At 43.9% G+C, this 13,271-nt stretch overlaps 1 protein-coding gene across 2 annotated transcripts in view; it reads right to left on the minus strand.

Annotated features, from left to right (window-relative positions):
* Positions 1-12,928, minus strand: part of Zscan2 (zinc finger and SCAN domain containing 2) — a 22,651-nt gene extending 9,723 nt beyond the window's left edge. Inside the window, exons 1-2 of one of the 2 annotated variants that reach the window (XM_017803107.2) lie at positions 12,811-12,928; positions 10,545-11,046 (exon numbers count right to left, since the gene is read on the minus strand). In XM_017803107.2, the coding sequence (XP_017658596.1) occupies positions 10,545-10,947 (403 nt within the window). In that variant the 5' untranslated portion in view covers positions 10,948-11,046; positions 12,811-12,928. Of the gene's footprint in view, positions 1-10,544; positions 11,050-12,810 lie in introns of both variants that reach the window. The other variant, XM_008852768.3, reaches the window with a different exon arrangement.
* Positions 12,929-13,271: the final 343 nt, after the last annotated feature.

Raw genomic sequence — 13,271 nt, forward strand, 5'->3', positions numbered from 1 at the left:
TTTTTAAAAATCAGAAATGTTAATTTTTTATATGAGCCTAGATGCATCAGGGAAAACAAAAACTTAAATTTCATTTTCATTGACAGAAGAAAGATATAATTTACAGACATGGAAATACATTCCAAGGCTTCCAAAGATAGTAGAGACTGGTAAAGCACTATGAAGAAGGAAGTGAGGAGAGCAGTCCTCGAGTGAAGCAGGTGAAGGGCGCTGGGGCAAATTTTAAAAAGCTGAGGCAGAAAATGGCCTCCTGAATGCTCCAGCTCACCCTCCAGTGCCACAATGTGTTGGAGATGGGTGAGCAGGGCTGCTTCTATGGTTCGGAGATGCAACCAGCAGAGATGCCACAGCAGAGAGCCAAAAATGCAGAGCACGAAGCTGTTTCTATAAATCAGACAGGTCTTTGCTTCACACTCCGATCGGGGGTTATCATTGAGATAAAAGTGCCATTTATCCATAAAAACAGGTAAATGAAGGAAGAATAAAGGAGAAATCGAGGAAAGACAGAGAAACACAGGAATAGATAAAATGTAAGGACTTGGGAAAGGGGAGAAATGGAAATAAAACAGGATAGAGCACAAAGGAAGGCAAAGAAAAAAATGAAAAAAGTGAAATGGAAACAGGAAGTTATAAAAGAATTAAGGAGAATGAGAAAGTTGGTCAAAGATGAATCAATAAATATTTGAGTTCTCAAAGAAGAAAAACTAGAACAAAGGAACAAAACAGACTCTCTTTTTGGAGCAGGGTTTGCTGGAGATGACATCCAGGGCCTCACACACACTAGGCAAGTGCTCTACCACCGAGCTCCCTGTTCTATACCCCCTGTTCCTGGCACAAATTCTGAAACATATCTATAGTTCAGTGGTAGAGTGAGGACTTAGCACTAGGAGGTCCTGAACTCAAATTCCCAGCGTGCCCCCCTCCCCAGAAAAAAAGAAAAGAAGAGAGGATTAGAAGAAAGCAGAGTAGTAAAGAAGAGGAGATACACTAACGTTGGGATTGGGGTACTAAGGTAGGGTGGGGGATGTGGTTCCTGATTGTTCTATTTAAAGTTTTTGCATAGATAAGGTGACCCTTACCTCAGTAGTTTTGGGAGAGATCAGTAACATTTATGAAATGAAACCCTTTCCATTTCCTGATACCTGGATTTTTTGAGTTTCCTCTGCCAGAGACCAGGTTCTTCCAAACACTCACAAGCCTGTGTCCTCAGAAGCCATGGTCATAGCCATATATCCAGTCATAAATGAGACAAAGTTTCATGTAGCCCACAGTGGCCTCCAACTCACTGTGTAGCTAAGGATGACCTTGAACTTCTGGTCCTCCTAGTCTTCCACCTCCCAAATGCTGAGATTACAGGAATATACTACCACTCCTAGTTTTATGTAGTGTTATGGATCAAACCCAAGGCTTTATGAATGGGATATAAGCACTCTACCAACTTAGCTACATCTCCAGCCATGGAAATGCTACTCTACCTTATTAGTTATTTACACAATACTGATCTTTGAAATTCATATGCTTCCTTATAAACACAACAAGCTTGTTCTTGACTATAACTTGCCCACTTAATAACAGAGAGAAGCATATTCTAGCCTAACTAAAGCCAGGTTTTAGAAACCTGGTAGCCAAAAGTCTGTTCCAGAGGGCTGGGGATATAGTTAGTTGGTAGTGCTTGCCTATGCATGAAGCTATTGGTTCCATCTTTAATACCTCAGTAATCTCAAGTGGTGGTTCATACCTGGTGGTGCACACCTTTAATCCCAGCACTCAGGAGGCAGAGGCAGGCAGATCTCTGTGAGTTCAGGGCCAGATGGGTTTACAGGGAGACCCTGTCTCTCTCAAAAAAAAAAAAAAAAAAAAAAAAAGAGGTGGAAGCAATGAGGATCAAACCAAGACCAAGGTCATGCTTGGCTACACAGTGGGTTTGAGATTAGTCCAAGATACAAGAGACCTTGTCTCAAACAAAGTCTGTCCCTGAGATGGATGCAAAAGAAGACATAGCTCGCCTCTGTACATTGCTACTTGGAATGTGGAAAACACAAGGACAGTTCCTCAAAAATAAAAATAGAAATTACCCTATAATCCAGCAGTTCCAAATCTGAGTCTATACCTGAAAGAACAGAAAGCCAAGACACGAACAGACACTTGTACATCCATGTTCATTAGTCACAACAGCCAAAGGTGGAAACAGCCCAATGTCCTCAACTGAGGAGTAGATATACAAAATATACCATATATAATGATCTATTATTTAACTTTAAAAAGGAATAAAAAGCTGGAGGTGTAGGTCAGTGACAGAGTGTCTGCCTGGCATGCATGAGGCCTGGGTTCAATCCCCAACACCTCTTCATATTTTTTACCTTTTCTTTTTTCCCAGGCTGACTTACAAAATTATAGCTCTATAGATCAAGGATTGTTTTATTCTTTATGCCTGCATGTAAGTAAGCACATCCGCGTTGTGCAATGCCTGAGGACAGAAGAGGCTGTCGGATCCCCTGGAACTGGAGTCAGGACAGTTGTTAGCTGCCATGTGGGTGCTGGGATTCCAACCCAGGTCTTCTGTAAGAACAGTCAGTGTTCTTAACTGCTGAGCCATCTCTCCAGCCCAGATTTTTTTATTCTTTTATTTGTTTTTGACACAGAGTCTCCCTGTAGCCTCAGCTGGCCTGGAACTCGCAATGTAGACCAGGCTGGCCTTGATCTTAGAGATCCCCTTTTCTCTGCCTCCCAAGTGCTGGGATTAAAGGGATATGCCACCACACTTGGCCCTTTCCCTCTGTTTTTATGAATCTAATTTAGGTTTGGTTGTTTGAAAAGGCTCTTGCTCAGGATCACTTGGAGGGCTTGTGAAACCCCAAAGAGCAGGCTATGAACCTTAAAATTTTCCATTTACTGGCTCTAGGGTGGGATTTACATTTTTAACAGGTTTGCAAATGATCTTGATGCTGCTAGTCCGGGGGACAGATGTTGCACTAATGGTCTGGAATCCTGGTCTGGAACTCATTATGTAACCCATATTGCCCTTGAATTCACGATCCCCCTGTCTTAGTCTCTCCAGTGCTGGGTACATGTTACCAGATGTAACAAGAATGTCAGGAATTTGTTGATTTTTGAGACTAATAATTTTCCTTTGCTCCCCTGTGATATCAGCAGTTTGGCTTTGGGTAATGGGCTTCCATGAAGCTAAATGCATCTGTTAAGAGGCCTATCTCTCCTTCTGCCCTGATAGGACAACTACATTAGTTTGGGGTTCATCTGGGAGATGCTGCCATAGTGTGAGTTCATTGGTCTCCTGGACCCTAAAAGTCTTTTTCTGTTTGCCTAACACAGAAAACTGGGAGAAAATGGGTACAGCTCAGAGACAAACTGTCTCCATTTTATGGTGACCATTACATGAACCAAAAATTGGGCCATGTATTTGAAAAATGACTTCTAACCTCAGGTATAAAACATGAAATGGTTCAAATGCCAACTATTAGAATGTAAAATATTTTGAAAATTTATTTACAAGGACTGTTTTAGAAGAGGGGGGCAGGTGCTGGGCTTTACCCCAGTGCCCCAAGTATGTTAGGCAAATGCATAACCACTGAGCCACATTCCAGCCAAAGGACAAAAAAAAAAAGGGTGGTTTTTTTTTTTGTGGTCTTTTTGAGACAGGGTCTCCCTATAGCCCCAGCTGGCCTGGAACTCATTATGTAGAGCAGACTTGAACTCACAGAGATCCACTGCCTCTGCCGACCAGTGCTAGGGCTAAAGGTGTGCACCACCACGCCTGGCTTACTCAAGCTTACTATGACTTACACTCCTTCTGCTTCTACCTTCTGAGTGCTGAGATTACAGATGTGTGCCACTATACCCAGCTCCAAAGACAGAGTTTTTAAAGATTTATTATTTTTATTTATGTGTTTGTGTATGCGTGTGCCTGCGTTTATATGCATCACATGCATGTACTACCCACAGAGGTCAGAGGGTGTCATTTTCTCCCTGGAACTGCAGTTACAGGTGGTTGCTGGGATCCGAACCCAGGTCCTCTGCAAAAACAGTAAGTGCTCTCTTAATAGCTGAGCCATTTCTCTAGCCCAAAAGCCAAACATTTTAAATCCAGGAAAACTGGGTTCTCATCCCTCAAAGCATTCAGGAAAAAACCCACTGAAATGTTCTGGTTTTTATGTAAACAATCTGTAACTAATAATGGAAGTAATTAATACTTTGCTTTTTGTTGTTGTTTTTATTTTTGGTCTTTTTGAGACAGGGTCTCCTTGTAGCCACAGCTGGCCTGGATTCACTATGGAGACCAATCTGGCCTTGAAATCACAGAGATCCACCTGCCTCTACCTCCTGAGTGCTGGGATTAAAGGCGTGCACCACCATGCTTGACTGCAATCAATACTTAAAGTAGTCTTTTAACCAGCCTATAGTGGACAAAAATTCACAGTTTCCAAGCATGAACAATGGTCAATCTCATGCAAACCTCAAAACCAAGTCACTGGGGAGATGGTCCCCCCAGGAGCAGTAATGTCATCCTGAGATCTGATCATCTGCTTCCCAGTTTCATTTTCCATTAGGAGACACTATCACCCACAGCTCCCAGAGCCAGCTCCCAAGACTGAGAAGCTTTCAGAAAAATGTTCTCCCAACCAGTGTGAATTCTCTGTAACCCAGATTTCCAAATTCCAAACTTGTTTATTCAAATAAATGATGTCAGTCTCACCCACTACACCTGTGACTGGCCTAGATCACTCAGGTGAAAAGTATCCAACAGGTGTGTACCTAGGCCATGTAGGAACCAAATCCTCGAGTCTTTGTAATCTGAGAAGTGGGAATAACACACCTCCAGACTCAGAAAAATGCTGCTTTAAAAAATATCTTTATTGACATACATGACATACTCATTGGGTTAGCAGAATATAAACAAAGGAGTAGTAAGTAGCTTCTAAGAATGAAACACTGCAGGCTAGAACATTCTTGTGGAGCTAAGTTGTCTGAATTGCCTATTGGCCTGAGTATTTCCCTAGGTCTAAGGTGATGTCTTACCAGTCTTCAGAAGTATCCCTGGCTGTGCTTTGCCAGATTTGAGTATGAACCCATTTTGTTTTAAATTCAAAGCTTAGAAGCTAGAGAGATGCTTAGAGGTTAAGAGCAAGTTCTGCTCTTGTGGAGTCCATGAGTTCAACTCCCAGGAACCACATGAGATGGCTCACAACTATCTGTAATTCCTACTCTAGAAAATATGACACCCTCTTCTGGTCTCTTTGGGCAACTGCATTCGTGTGTACATACTGCCTCCCTGGACACAAAGGCATGTACATGATTAAAAAATAAAAATAAACTAAGCCGGGCATGATGGTACACATCTTTAGAGGCAGAGGCAGGAGAAGCTCTGTGAGCTCAAGGCCAGCCTGGTCTACAGAGTGAGTTCCAGGCCAGCTAGGGATACAGGAGACCCTGTCTCAAAAAGACTAAAAATAAATAAATAAATAAATAAATAAATAAATAAATAAATAAATAAATAAAATAAACCTTTAAAAGTCAAAGCTTAGCCAGGTTTTCTTTAAAAAGGGCTGTTGTTGGGGTTAGAGATATAGGTCAGAGGACTTGCCTAGTATGGACCAAGTTCTGGGTTCCATCCTAAGCACTTCATAAACTGGGTGTGATGGTACATGCCTGTGATCTCAGCTCTAGGAAGGTAGAGGCAGGAAGATCAGAAGCTCAAGGTTATCCTCAGCTACATAGAGAATTTAAGGCCAACCTGGGCTATATAAGATCCCATCTCAAAAACAGGGGGGGGAGATGGGGGGGTAGGTGTCATTCCTTATTTCTGAAATGTAGGAGCTGGAATGAGGTAGCCATCTGACTGTCTCCTTGATGAACTGAACAGAGTTCTCTCAACTTCCAAGTTCAAAATTTCCTTCATTCATCCCAACAACTGAATTTCTACACTGTGTAGGACCCTGTGAGAGGGGACCTGGAAAGGAAGAGGCAAGGACAAGATTCCTAGCCTTTGGGGCTTTTCTTAGTTCCTAAAAGAAGTAAGAGGAGTATTCGCATGAATGAAAAAAAAAAAAAGTAGACCATGATAAAAAGCCAAAGAAAGACTGAGGCAGGACAACCATGAGTTCAAGGTCAGCCTGGGTTATACAGTGAGTTCAAGGCCAGCCTGAGATACACACGATGTACAGTGAGACCCCAATTTCAAACCAAAAAACAAACAAACCAACCAAAGAGGAGAATCCAAATGTCCTATAGAAGATGACTTACAGTAGAGATGATTAGAGATGCAACTGAGGACAGGGAAGAGGAATTATAGGCAGCTTTATGAAGAGGATTTCTAAGAGTTGACACATTAAAGGACAGCCAGGACTTTATCTCACAGAGTTGGAACCAAAATTCTGAAAATGCAGGAGCAAATGGTGAATGTCAGAAATCACAGACCATGTTCCATAGACAGTGTGATATGAAGGGACCAGGCTGCAGGGGGGACTAGGACAGATTACCCAGGGAGCCATGGTTCTGAGCAGAGCAAGGAGGTCACTCTTGGTTTGGTCAACACGGGAAAAAGCCTGTGGAGTTTTACACAGATTGCTCTGGTAGGTGTGGAGGAGCTGTGATGAGTGGGGAAGAGGATGGAAGAGGATCAGTCAAGATCTCAAAAAGACAAAAAAAGAAAAAAAATTCAGTCAAGAAATTCAAAACATCTGATTTAGGCTTGATATGGGATTAAAACACCCTCAGGAAGTACTCATTAATAGAGATGAGTTTTGCCATGTAAACTATTACTAGAAGTCTAATTTTTTTTTTTTTTTTTTGGTCTTTTTGAGACAGGGTCTCCCCGTAGCCTTGGCTGGCCTGGAACTCACTATGTAGACCAGGCTCAAACTCACAAAGATCTACCTGCTTCTGCCTCCCTAGTGCTGGGATTAAACACATGCGCCACCATGCCCGCCTAGAGGTCTGATTTTAATTGGAATTGAAAGACACTTTAAATATGAACACCCAGATATGCCTGTTAGTCAAATATTAAACAACCACTGTCCACTATCTAACCAGGCCTTGAAATGCCCTATGCTGGGTAAATGTGTTCAAAGACCTTGAGCTTGATAAAACAAAATAGAGGTCAACTAATATCAAGTAAAGTAAATGTATGAAAAGGGATGAAGCAAAGTGCAGATTCCTGTGAGCAACCATGAGGAAGATGGGGCGAACCTGTTAAACAAATAAAGACCAACAAAGCCAACCTCAGAGGCAGAAGTCAGGGGAAACAATTCCCATCTAGGATGATCAAGGAAAGCTGTTGGCCAGGGCTTTTATCATCTCAGACAACTAAGACATGATATTGCTCTGTGACTTCCCGAACTAAACAACCAGCAGACAGGTTTCTCCTCAGCCCTAAACCTCTGTGACACCTGACTGAAGACCCTGAAGTTTATTATAAACTTGTCACAGTCATCAGGAGGCAAGTAAATTCTAAAACAGGGTGAAATGGTTTCCTTTCCTTCTTCTTAGTACAAAGAATAAAATTAGTCCGGGTTATGATAGCACATGCCTATAATCTCAGAATTCAGGAAACTAAGGCAGGAGGCCAGAGATGTAGCTCAGCTGGTAGAGCAATTGCCTAACATTCACAAAGTTCTTGGTTTGATCCTCCTCCAGCACCACATAAATTTGGAATGACAGTATGCATCTATAATCCTATCACTCAGGGAGGCAGAGGCAGGGGATCAGAAGTTCAAGGCATCCTTGACTAAATATTGACTTTTAGGCCAGGATAGGATACATGAGAGCCAGTTTCAAAAATTAATGAATCAATTACTTAATTAATTAAAAGTTATTGGGCTAGGGACTGGAGAGATGGCTCAGCAGTTAAGAGCACTGGCTGCTCTTGCAGAGGACCTAGGTTCACTTCCCAGCACCTACATGATGGCTAACAATGATCTATACCTCCAGTTCCAGGGGATCCAATGCCCTCTTCTGGCCTCCTCGAGCACTGACAGGGGTGCACTTGCATGCATGCAGGCAAAACACTCATACATATAAAATAAAAATAAATAAATCAAAAAAATTGAAAAGTTATTGGGCTCAGTGGTACAGCACCTGCTTGGCATGATCCAGGCCTTGGGTTTGATCTCAAGCATACATGCCAAAAAAAAGTTATTTGTCCCAAAGAAAACCAGATATTTCACTTCAAACTTAGAATCTACAAAACTTGTGTAGAAGCAAACAGACCTGAGTTTAAATCCTGACTCTACCAACTGACAGCTGTGTGACCTTGCTGAGCCTCTGCTTCCTATCAAGTGACAATCCCACTCACATCCTAAGATTCTTAGTCCTTGGCCACTGTTACCACCTTTGCCCCCAAACCACCTTCTCCTTCCTTTCCCTTCCCAGTCTTCTAAATCTTCCAGCTTAGATGCCACTGAGTCGCCCTGCCTTAATCCCTGTTGGAATCCCCTCCCTCCAGCACCTGACTACAGACACTTAGTACTGTTCATGTGATGAAATGCTTAAGAACACCAGGTCAACTTGGTTTTGCCTCATACTAGCTGCATGATCTTGAAATGGGTCACCTAACTCCTCTGGTGACAATTATCCACTGTCTTCCAAGGTGGTAGAAATTTATGTGAATTTTGCATATCAAATTCTAAGCAGACGGCTTGGACAGCAGCAAAAACTAAAAGATGCTAGCTTTTGTCCTTTCCCCTCTCAGTGGGCTCCAACTGGCCTAACCCTACCACTGCATATCTGATGACTAGGTCACTTCCTGATTGCTCTCCTGCCTCCAGCCTCTCCTCAGTCTAATCAAACCTACATCCTGTTGCCAAACTCAGCTTCCTCCCATGCCCCATGGGCCCTAGTTCAAAAACCTGCTGAGGCCAATGACTCTCATTCAAGCCTCCACTCTCCCTTCCCCCAAACTCCTACCACTTCCTGAAAACACACTTTCCATTCCAATCAGGCAGTCTGCCTCACTGTCATCTGAAGGAACCCACTCTATTGGCTACCCCTCTTCAGAGACTTGGCTGAGTACAGCTCTCAGCTGTCACAGCCTCCTCCCAGCCCTGTGACTTTCCAAATTCTACTCCATCCTGCAACCTCCTGCTCATGGTCCATGTCTTCCAGGAAGGCTCTGATCTGGCCTGTCCTCTCCACACTCCTTTCTCTGAACTCCCGAAGTACTCAGCACAAAAGCAGCAGAATCCCATGTGTCCTGAAATTATCCTAGGGGAATAGGCAGATCTAAAGTAAACATTTGGTGATCAAGTGAGTAGGGCTTACAACTGAAGGCCAAATGAAAAGGCATGCTAGGACCCCAGAACTTATTACTAACATAGCAAATACAGTAATAAATACTGTAAATAGCTTATTTTGATTTTTTTTCCCCAGATAAGATCTACTATATATACAAAGCCCTGGCTTGCAATCCTCCTGCCTTGGTCTCCTGAGTGCTAAGATAACAAGTGTACCCCTCCATGCCTAGCCAATAACTACTCTTTTTAAGGGTCAAAGATGACTTCATACGACAGAAAGATCTAGATGGTTTACTTGATATTTACCTGGTTTCATAAAATAACCACTTTGAAAAAGGATTGGATTTTTATTTCTAATTGCTGGAACTATCTGAATGGTTGCCATATAACCAACTGAAGGTACCAAGGGCTGAATTACAGAGGTCATTTTTGTGCTTGTATCTGCAAACCAACAGAGATTTCCTGTCCCTTTTTTTTTTTTTTTTTTTTTTTTTTTTTTTTTGGTCTTTTTGAGACAGGGTTTCCCTGTAGTCCCTGCTGGCCTGGAATTTGATATGTAGACCAGGCTGGTCTTGAACTCATAGAGATCTGCCTCCCTCTGCCTCCCAGTGCTGGGATTAAAAGCTTGTGCCATCATGCCTGGCTTTCAGGAATGTCTCATTCCTGAAAACATTGTCTCTCTATGGTAAGAAAAGAATCACAAGGACACAGGACTGGAAAGGTGGCTCAGTGGTTAAGAATACTGACTGTTCTTTGTTGCAGAGGACCTGGGTTAGGTTTTTAGCACCCACACGGCAGCTAACATCCTCTTCTGGCCTCTGTAGGCATTGCATCACACAGGTGCACTTACATATATGTATGCAAAACACTTATAAAAAAATAATAAAACACTAAAAAAAAAAAAATCACAAGCACAAAATAGCTCCCTTCCCCATAACCTCTGCCACCTATGAAAAAAGAATAATTGTGGTGCTGGGGTTAGAACACAGAGCCATGCTAAGCAGGTGTTTTATTTACCATTGAGCTTTATCATAATCTCTACCAGCTCCCCTACCACCCAAACAAACAAGTAAAAAGCTGTGCTTACTATGCAAATGGAGCTTCAAGCCCTCCTATACTGAAATTCTGGAGCTACCACTGCACACAGTGAGGGCATTCAAAGAGCGACTGCCACCAAGTCAGAGTGAAAGAACTGCGCCATCTCTTAATCTGTCTGGACACCACTTACTCCACCACAAACATTATACTCCTCCATTGTGGAAGGCTCCCACCTTCTCCCTCTGTGGTTCTGTATCTTACCACTGTTCTGAAGGGTCTGGGTCAAGTCTTCCACCAGGGCCACTGCCTCCTCACTGCTTTCAGGCCGATGTTCTTGCAGCCAGGCCTGAATTTCCTTTGGCAGCACAGTTAGCATCTGCTCCTTGGTGTGCACCTCTGGCCTCAGCCAGCGCCGACAGAGCTCCCGAAAGTGAACAAGTGCACCCCGAGGTCCACCAGCTGCACCCTCTTCCTGGGGGCTGCCCTTTCTAGCGCTCTGGGGAAAGGACTCAGATTCAGGGCCGTCCTCCTGCAGCACAGCTTCCTGCACCCAAGAGTCATCCTCCAGGATCATAGTGGTGACCTCTGCCTGTTCATCATCTTCTTGAGGCACCTGGACCAAAGGGCTAAGGGCAGTGGTCACTGCTGGTACCTCTGCTGCCATGTCCAACTTCCTGGATGACCACTCAGGCTTCAAGCCTTACCCGTCTCCAGGCAGGCTGTCTGAGAAGTCACTTCCCACCTCCAATCTCAGCAAGAAACCCTGCTGAGAAACAAGACAGAGACCATATTCACTAAGTAGCTATCCTACCATCCAACTCACAACAGCCTGGGTCAGACCAAGTGATCCTCACATCCACACACTAACAGAGGCTTCTTATCCCTCTTAAAGGAAGAATGCCTTATTCTTGAAAACATTGTCTCTCTATAGTAAAGTAGTATTACATGTGCATACACACAAATAATAATAATAATTCTTTTCAAAAAACCAAAGAATGAGAACTAGAAATGCAATGTTCTAGGTAGGGGTGCCCCTCAGAACTGACATATTCTGCCTTAAGTCAGTTCAGACTAGCAGCAGAGCAAGTGACCTTAACCTAATATACAATTTAGTCATTCAATTTCAGTAACCACTGAATAAACAGGTAACACTCATCCTTAGCTAATGGGACATTTTAAAAATTAGCAATGGGTCAGATGTTCTGAGCTTCACTAGGAAGAAAGCAATATTACCATATTTCAAAATAGTTACCCCTCAGGGAACACAGATTCCAAAATCTATGGGTGCTCAAGTGTCTTATATATAATAGTGTAATATATACTTCAATCATCTCTAGATGACATATACCTAAGTGTAAATACTATGTAAACAGTTGTATTGTTTAGGAATGACAAAGGAAAAAGTGCATATATATTTAGTACAGACATTTTTTTTTTGGTTTTGTCTTTGGGTGGGGGTTGGAGATAGGGTTTCCCTGTGCCCCCAGCAGGCCTGAAACTCCTCCAGCTGGCCTGGAATTCACCATATAGACCAGGCTGGCCTCATCTCAGAGATATCCACCTGTAGGGCCAGCACCACCACTCCAGGCTTCTATTTATTTATTTATTTATTTATTTATTTATTTAGACAGGGTCTCCTCATAGCCCCAGGTATCCTAGAACTCACTAATTAGACCAAGCTGGCCTCGAACTCACAAAGATCCGCCTGCCTCTGCCTCCCAAGAGCGCCACCACGCCCGGCAGCTTGTTTTTATTTTTAAAGCAAGGTTTGACTATGTAGTCCAGGGTGGCCTTGAATCCTGATCTTCTTGCTGCGCCTCCTGAGTGCTGCTGGGCTCATAGGCCTGCCCCAACACCCCCGGTTTCTCAATTCCCTTTAAAAAATGAACATACATGGGGGCGAAGTGAGGGGGTGGAGGCGGCAAGACCTGAACAGCAACTTTACAAGATATTCAGAGCAGTAGACTTAAAAACGATTTAAATATTATGAAAGCAATGAATGTTTATTTTTAAAAATCATTACATCATAGATTCAGATAACATTCCCTCCCCCGACCCCAAGTAGGGAAAGTAAAAACAGAACAGTAACAACAACATAAAGAAAAGCGAGCGGGGGTTAAAAAACATGCTCACAATTTACCCAAATGATTACATGAAGCACAAATTCACTGGGAAATCTTCCTTGACAGCCCGGAAAAAGTGAACCTAGACCGCTAATTCGCTAAACTGAGGCAAGACACGCCCCCTCGGAACCTCAGTTTCCCCATCTGTACACCGAAGAGGCTTGGCGAGATGCCCCCATGTTGTTCCTTCCAGTGTAAACGCTGCGCTCCCAGCAGTGTGCACGGAGCATGAGCCAAGTCCGTTTCTCCACCGAGCCAGGCGCGCAGAGCTTAGCGCGGAGCCTGGACAGTGCCCCCGACGCCCCTCCCCCAGGCTGCCCTCAGCGGGCGCCAGGTCCCATTATTCGCTCTTCTTCGGCCGCTCCCGCCATGCACGCGGCTCCAGACCTGCCTCCCTGGCTCACCTCTCCTGAGACCAGGTTCGGCTCCTGCCGTAGCTCTGCGAGCAAAAGCGCCCCAGTCTCGGCCCGGCCCCTCTGGATGCACCTCTGCTTAAGCCGGTGGGGCACGGAGAACAATGGACGGGAGAGGCCCGCCCACCGGCACACTCATTGGTTGTAGAGGACCGCCCCTGGAAACTCTGCCCCGCTATTGGTGGAGACAGCGTCCAGCTGTCTGGCTCGGCCGGACTTATTGTGGGAAATGTAGTCTACCCAGAGACAAGCTGGACAGGTGTGGTGTTAGGGTTTGATAGACCCAGGCAATGCCTTAAGACCGTACGCAGTAAAAATCCAAGTGCTGGCGGCCAGTCCTCTAGTGCTGCCCAAGGCCTTTACGTAAGACAGCCTTTTACTTTATTAAACCCTGCGTGTATTTGTCTATAAAAATGTGAAAGCTGAATGGGTGAACTTAACTGCTTTTTCAC

This window comes from Nannospalax galili, unplaced genomic scaffold (genome assembly GCF_000622305.1).
Source record: "Nannospalax galili isolate Female #2095 unplaced genomic scaffold, S.galili_v1.0 scaffold185, whole genome shotgun sequence".
NCBI classification, from domain to species: Eukaryota; Metazoa; Chordata; class Mammalia; order Rodentia; family Spalacidae; genus Nannospalax; species Nannospalax galili.